General features: G+C 38.6%; 1 protein-coding gene across 1 annotated transcript; it reads left to right on the top strand.

Annotated features, from left to right (window-relative positions):
- The first annotated feature begins 243 nt into the window (after nucleotides 1–243).
- On the top strand, nucleotides 244–1,750 carry LOC109221526. Its single transcript, XM_019386006.1, has 3 exons — nucleotides 244–810; nucleotides 858–1,566; nucleotides 1,665–1,750. The coding sequence occupies exons 1-3, from the start codon at nucleotides 244–246 to the stop codon at nucleotides 1,748–1,750; spliced, it is 1,362 nt and encodes a 453-aa protein (XP_019241551.1).
- Nucleotides 1,751–7,294: the final 5,544 nt, after the last annotated feature.

Raw genomic sequence — 7,294 nt, 5'->3', positions numbered from 1 at the left:
CGATTTTGTCAGAGCTGTTCGCATTTCTGATTTCGGAGGAGATTCAACTTTTCCAGCGATCTTCTCAATTTTTCTGGCGATCTTCTGTTTCTGAGTCTTCGGTGAACTTTTGCGGATGATATCTGGTTTGATTTCTGTTAATGCTTTTGGTCTTTAGAGTTTTGAGGCAAATTTGGTACCTTTTCTCCTGATTTGAAACCCTAATTTTGATTCCTATCAAATTCTCCTGTAATTTCCTTTCTTATGAGTTCGACTGTCGAAGACATATCTAGTAGTTCTGGTGTAACTGATAATTCTACTGTAACGCCTTCCTCTCCACTATATCTGCTTCCTTCTGATTCACCTGGTACAATTTTGGTGACCACAACTTTTGACGGCACTGGGTATGGAAGTTGGCGTCAAGGAATGTTATTAGGACTCTCATGCAAGAATAAACTAGGCCTTATCAATGGGAAAGTTGCACGACCTAATTCCACCTCTCCTTTGCTCGAACCATGGATTAGGTGTAACGATATGGTTGTGGCTTGGATTCTGAATAGTTTGGATAGGGAAATTAGGGAGACTGTGATGTACACTGAAAGTGCTGAGAAACTTTGGAAGGAGATTGAGCGCAGATTTGGTCAAGCTAGTGGAATTAAGATTTTTCAGATTCGTAAGGAAATATCCCCGATTACCCAAGGTTCATCAAGCATTTCATCATATTTTAACAAAATTAAAAAGCTTTGGGATGAGCTTTCTTTCTCTGTATCATATCCTGATTGTGTTTGTGGATGCAAAGAGACCTACCAAAGGTTAGATGAAGAACGGAAGGTTCATCAATTTCTAATGGGTTTGAACGAATCATATTCTACTATTAGGAGAAACATACTATGATGAAACCTCTACCTGATGTGGATAGTGTGTATTCGATGCTTGTTAATGATGAGAGCCAGTCTAGTGTTCAATCCAATGTGTCATCTCTTAATTCTGATTCTACTGCTTTCTCTGCTGGTGTTCAGAAGCCATATTCTCAAAGAGTTAATTTTGACTCTCAAAGAGCTAGTTTCGACTCTTCCAGAAAGAACAATATTGTTTGTCGTTATTGCAAGAATCCTGGTCATCAGATTGACAAATGCTACAAGCTTCATGGCTATCCTCCTGGTTTTCAGACTAAGTTCAAACGGACTGCAGCATTTGCTCAAGTGTCTGATACACCACCTGTTGGACATCCTGAAAACTCTACTAGTGATACTAAGATAATTCAATCTGATGGTGGGAATTCTAGTATAACCAAGGAACAGTTTGATCAATTTTCGAGTCTTCTGCATTCTCGAGCTTCTGGGACATCACAAGAGATCTCTGTTGGTTCTGCTAATTTTGCAGGTCTGATAGATAATCCTGATTTCAAAACTTGTGGTATGCTTGCTTGCAATTTTTCTAGGGTAGAGGATAGCCCTTGGATCATAGATTCAGGGGCAACTCATCACATGACCCCACACTCTTCTTTTCTAACTGACATTAAACCTCTAGTCTTACCTTATCTTGTCACTATACCAAATGGTTATAAGGTAAAAGTGACTTGTACAGGTACTCTTACCTTGTCCTCTGAAATATCTCTAACTCGTGTTCTCTTAGTGCCTTCCTTTCAGTATAATCTCATTTCTCTTGCTCAACTAGTTTTACAGCTGAATTGTTTGCTTATTTCTCCTCTATTGCTTGTGTTTTGCACGGCCCTTCTCTGAAGAAGCCAGTGGCTCTTGGTAGTCTTTAGAATGGACTCTACATTCTCAATCCTGCAAACCTTGTTACTTCTGAGTCTACTTTTCATCCTTCATTTGTAAACACTAAGGGTGTTAAACGGGTGGGCAAGGCCGGGCTGGGTTGGGATATTTTGGACTCGTACGGGTTATGGTCCGGGCCGGTTACGGGTTGGGGATTATCGAGTTTGACGGGTTCGAATTCATCCGGGTAAAAATTAAACCGTACGGGTTACGGGTTGAGGGGGTCGGGCCGGGCCGGGCCGGGTTTAGTGTATTTTTTATTTTATTTTTTTGTACTTTGTATAACTATTGTAAGTTATATTAATATAAAGTATTGGCACTTACATTTGCACTACTGCCGCACCGGCTGCCCTTTATTCGTGTTTGTTTGGTATGATAAAAATTATTTTTATAAAAAAAATTATTTGATTGGTGAATGGCAAGTATGAGAAAAATATATATACTAAAAATAGATAGTAATATTAACGAAACAGAAGAGTATTTTAATGAATATTTTAGTACTACAGATTAATAAATATATATGAGTGATAATCTTAATGATTAATACATATAAAGTTAAAAAAGTTAGGAGAGCCGTAAGGAAAATTATTTCCGTTCATAAGTGAGAAAAGCATTTTTGTTCTTGAATTTTTTTTGTGGTAACCAAATACAAGAAAAAAGAATAGCATATATAAATCTTTTGTTCCCTAAATCTATTAACTATCATGTTCCCACCAAATTTTGAGGAGGAGAAAGGGCGTTAAAGGGCATCCAATTATCTACTTGAACATAAATATTTTTGTTGTTTGCTTCAATCTCCTATATACGTCAAGCCGTCAGATCTGGACCATATAAAAAAAAATTAAATTTTTTTTTTTACCATTATACCGGTCCGGGCCGGGCCGGTTAACCGATTCACGATCACTGTTCACTTAACGGGTTGGACCGGTCCGGGTAACCGGTATTTCAAACTTAAACAGAGCAAACCGCGCGATCCCCCTAACCCAGCCCAACCCAGCCCCCTTTAACCGGTCCGGGCCGGTTTCGGTTTTAACCGGTCTGGGCCGGTCCGGAACCGGGCTGACCCGGCCCGTTTAACACCCTTAGTAAATACCATTACTGCCTCCACTTTACATGATTTGAATAAGAGCAGTAGTTCTACTTCTGATCTTGCATCTTCTATATCTGTGAATGCTGATGTTTGTTCTACTATTCAATCTCATGTGTTGTCTTTTGACCATTCTTGGCATTTGAGGCTTGGACACATGCCTTTCAATAGAATGAAGTCCATTCCGTTCTTGTCTGATAAATTGCCAAAGAAACAAATATTCCTATGTCCTATTTGCCCCATGGCTAGACAACAAAGACTTCCATTTCCTGACAGTAAAATACACTCCACTTCTCCTTTTTAATTAATACACATAGATCTTTGGGGACCTTATCACACACAAACATATAATGGGTTTAAATATTTTATGACTATTGTGGATGATTTCTCTAGAGCTACCTGGTCACTTTTACTATCTTCAAAAAGCAGTGTTTTCACCTTGTTACAGTCCTTTGTGCTAATGATCAGAACTCAGTTTGATGCCTGGGTCAAAGTAGTAAGGTCTAATAATGCCTTTGAGCTGGGTTCTAGCTCAGCAGCTCAGTCCTTCTTCTCTGCTCATGGGATTCTACACCAAACTTCCTGTCCACATACACCACAACAAAATGGTGTTATGGAGAGGAAACATAAACACCTTCTTGAGACTGCTAGGGCACTTCTATTTCAGTCCAAACTCCGTGTTAAATATTGGGGTGAGTGTATCTTGATTGCCACTTACCTCATAAATATATTTCCCTCACCTTTGTTAAATAACAGAACTCCTTTTGAGCTGCTTTATGGTATTGCTCCTTCTGTCACCCACTTTAGGACATTTGATTGCCTCTGGTTTGTTGCAGTCCCCAAACCATATAGAGACAAATTCAAATTAAGATCCATTCCATCTATTTTTCTTGGTTACAGCTGGCAAGAAGAGTTATAAACTACTGTCATTATCCAATTCCAGTGTTTTCCACTCCAGGGATGTTGTTTTTCATGAAACTGTATTTCCTTACTCTTCTCCTGATTCTACTCATTTGTTTCCTCCTTCTGTTGTTACCACTTCTTCAGTCCCTTCTTCCTCTCCCACTCCTGTTAGTCATCCTAGCAATAGTGGTTCTCCTCCTATTTCTCCTCCTAGCTCTTCTGCTCCTTCTTCTTTACCTAGTAGTACCATTGGTCCTTCCTCTCCTTCCCATGTTCTTTCTCCTGTTTTGAGAGGGTCTCTAAGAACTCACAATCCTCCTTCCTACCTTGATGACTATGTTTGTTCCTCTGTCTCTAGTTCTAAGGTTCCTTCACCCTCTAATCTTTGCTTGCAAGAACCACAATTTTACTATCAAGCTGCCTCCAATCCTGCTTGGCAGGAGGCTATGATGAAAGAATTTCAAGCTTTGGAAGCCAACAATACTTGGGATATTCTTCCTTTACCTCCTGATAAAAAAGCCATACCTTGAAAATGGGTGTATAAGATAAAACAGAGGGCTGATGGTTCAGTTGAAAGATACAAAGCTAGGTTGGTATTTAGGGGTGATAATCAGCTAAAAGGGGTAGACTTCACTGAAACTTTCTCTACTGTAGTTAAATTGACAACTATTAAATGTCTCCTATCTGTAGTCATTAAAAGAAATTGGGTAGTGTACCAACTTGATGTCAACAATGCTTTCCTTCATGGTGATTTGGATGAAGAGGTATTCATGAAAATCCCTCAAGGCTTGACTGTTTCTACCCCTACTTCTGTTCCTGTTTCTTCATTAGCTTACAAATTAAATAAGTCCCTTTATGGCCTTAGACAAGCCTCAAGGCAATGGTATGCTAAGCTTTCTTCTGCTCTTCAATCTAAGGGTTTTCAGCCTAGCTTGAATGATTATTCCTTATTCAGAAAATTGAATGGACCTCATCTCACTGTGGTAGCAGTTTATGTGGATGACATACTGTTGGCTGGGGATGATGTGTCTGAGTTGAATGATTTGAAAGACTTCTTAGATGCTCGGTTTAAGATAAAGGATCTGTCGATGCCCCCTTTCTCTCGCGAAATCGGGTTTATGACATTTGGGCGGACAACTCATTTCCTTTTGGGAATTGGGTTTGCAGTTGAAGAGTCGCCACCTAATGATTAAGTGCATTAGGACACTAAAGAAATTTGATTTAGAAAAACCAGAGATTGGGTAAGGGCTTGAAATTATCTCGAGGGGAAGGTGTTAGGCACCCCTCAAGATCCACTAGTGTGGTTCCCGGCCATGCTACAATTGTGACTTTAAGTGAAAATGACAAGTGAACAAGCAGGAATTACAAATACGAGATAGTTTTCACATAACGGTTGCAAGCAACTAAAGCAAAAGAAGTTAAAGAAACTGAAAATTGGGAAGAAAGCAATTTTAAAGTTCTGAAAATAAACAAGTAAAAGGAAGGTTTTTACGTAATTGATGCAAGTAATTGAAGTAAAAGAAAAGTTAAAGAAGCTGAAAATTGAGCAGTTTATTTTTTTTTTTAAAAAAAAAAAATTCTGAAAGATTAAACAAGTAAAGGGAAGGGGGGTCCTAGGTTATAAATAATATGGATCACCCCACACAACACCCGGTAACCGCTTATACACGTGGTGTTATCGCGTGGTCATCATATCCATATCTACCCTTTCCCACCCCGTTAAGGCATTAAAGCGCGGAATAGTCTTGTTACTTATTGCATGCTGTTACCCGTCCCAATCATATCAGTCCCGGAGGCATTTGGGACTACTAGTCCTAAAAGGGGAGGGAGATTTGGGGCTTTTCAGAGTTTAAAAGGATAAAATTCTAATAAAGCAGATATGGGAAATACATAACAGTTAAAAAGGCTCAGACAGGCCTCCATAATAAAACCCTAGTCCACACACAAGATCAAACTCTCCAAAAACCCCAAACCCTAGGGTTTTCAACTCGAATCGGATGCAGAGACGAGAAGACAAATAACTGAAACAGGCTCAGAGGTCACTTTCAGAGACTCATGAGAAAACACATAGGTAAAATAGCAGGTTCGAAACAAATAGAGTGAAGAAACTGATTTAAAGCATAAAGAACATGTTTTAAGAAAAGCTTGGAACTTAAACAAGTTTAGAAGACAAAGAGGTAGTATAAACTAAAGGAAATAGTAGATGAAACATGCTTAGAAAGAACTCAAACAAAGTCCAGATGAAGGCAAATAAAGAACTAAGAGCTTAGTAGAAAATACAGTAAAGGAACATAGGGGTAAACGAACACATAAGATAAACGTGTGAAAGCATGATATAGAAACCAGTAGAAGAAAGAACGGAGCACAATAGAAGAATACGCATAATAAGGCAAACATAAGAACATAGGAGAAGGGCATGCGAGGTAGAAAAGAGAACATAAAAATATAGCATAGACAGATTCACACAAAGAAAAGAAAAAGAGGAGTCAGAAAACGTTTTAAAACTTTTTCAGAAACCCTTAATCGAAGAGAAACAAATTTTAAAAGAAAAGATTGGGGAAAACGTTTTAAAACTCCAGTAGAACACAGATATAGCATAGATCTAAGGAAACAAACAGAGAAAACCTCGAATAGCTTAGGGTTTCAGAGAAACCCTAGAAATGAGAAAGGCTTGGAAGAAAGTCCGATCGTGAGTCGGAAAGGTCTGAATAGGCTCCTGATGCTTGGATACGCCGGAGCGAGGACAGAGAGGCCTCAAAGCCATGGATCTGAGAAGATTTGAAAGAACACCATCGAGGTCAGACCTCGAAACTTCGACAACCCAGGGCTTAGAGGTGGAGGGGGGGTTAGTATAGGCCATCCATGGCCTGAGAAGCCATAGATTCCGGTGAAAGTGCGGTTGAAAAGGGCAGAAGATGACTAGGGTTCCGAGGAACCTTCGAGAGAGTTTTGGGAGAGGAGAGTGTTTGAAGGCGGCTGAGATATGGAAATGAGGGAATTAGGGTAGGGTTAGGTGAATTAAAAAGGCAAGGGATGATCGTGGCCGTTGATCAAAACGATCAACGGCCTGGATTAAAAGAAAAGGCTAGGCGGGTTAATTGGTTGGGTCGGGGGGTCGGGTTACAATTGAGATTGGGCTGGTCTAATTGGGAGTTTAGGATTGGGTCAATTGGAGGGGTCAATTTGGCTATAATTGAAATAAATTGGGGCTATATACTAAACAGCCAGTTTTTCCCTTTTTATTTTATCAAAAATAGTAAAAATGATTCTGAAATTAAATTAAAAGCACTGAATCAGTATATAATATATAAATATTAAATTACAAATATTGGAACCAAATTTATAATTATAAAATGCTATTAATATTAAAATAGGCTAAAATTGCAACTATATGCAATTTAGCTTTTAAAATACCAAATAAATTTGTAAAAAATATACAAAAATTACCTTAACAATATTTTGGTATAAATATGGGAAAAAAACAAATTATCCACCAAAATGATAATTTTGGGAATAATTATTGGTTTTTGTACTGCTAAAATGG

Source organism: Nicotiana attenuata, unplaced genomic scaffold (assembly GCF_001879085.1).
Source record: "Nicotiana attenuata strain UT unplaced genomic scaffold, NIATTr2, whole genome shotgun sequence".
Lineage (NCBI taxonomy): Eukaryota > Viridiplantae > Streptophyta > Magnoliopsida > Solanales > Solanaceae > Nicotiana > Nicotiana attenuata.
This window is presented reverse-complemented; position numbering and strand designations above follow the sequence as displayed.

Bases quoted from the DNA above. Each gene is read 5' to 3' on its own strand.
- LOC109221526 (XM_019386006.1), top strand. From the start codon at position 244: ATGAGTTCGACTGTCGAAGACATATCTAGTAGTTCTGGTGTAACTGAT. The intron at 811-857 runs GTTCATCAATTT...TTCTACTATTAG, and splicing joins GGTTAGATGAAGAACGGAAG to GAGAAACATACTATGATGAA. The intron at 1,567-1,664 runs GTACTCTTACCT...CTAGTTTTACAG, and splicing joins GGTAAAAGTGACTTGTACAG to CTGAATTGTTTGCTTATTTC.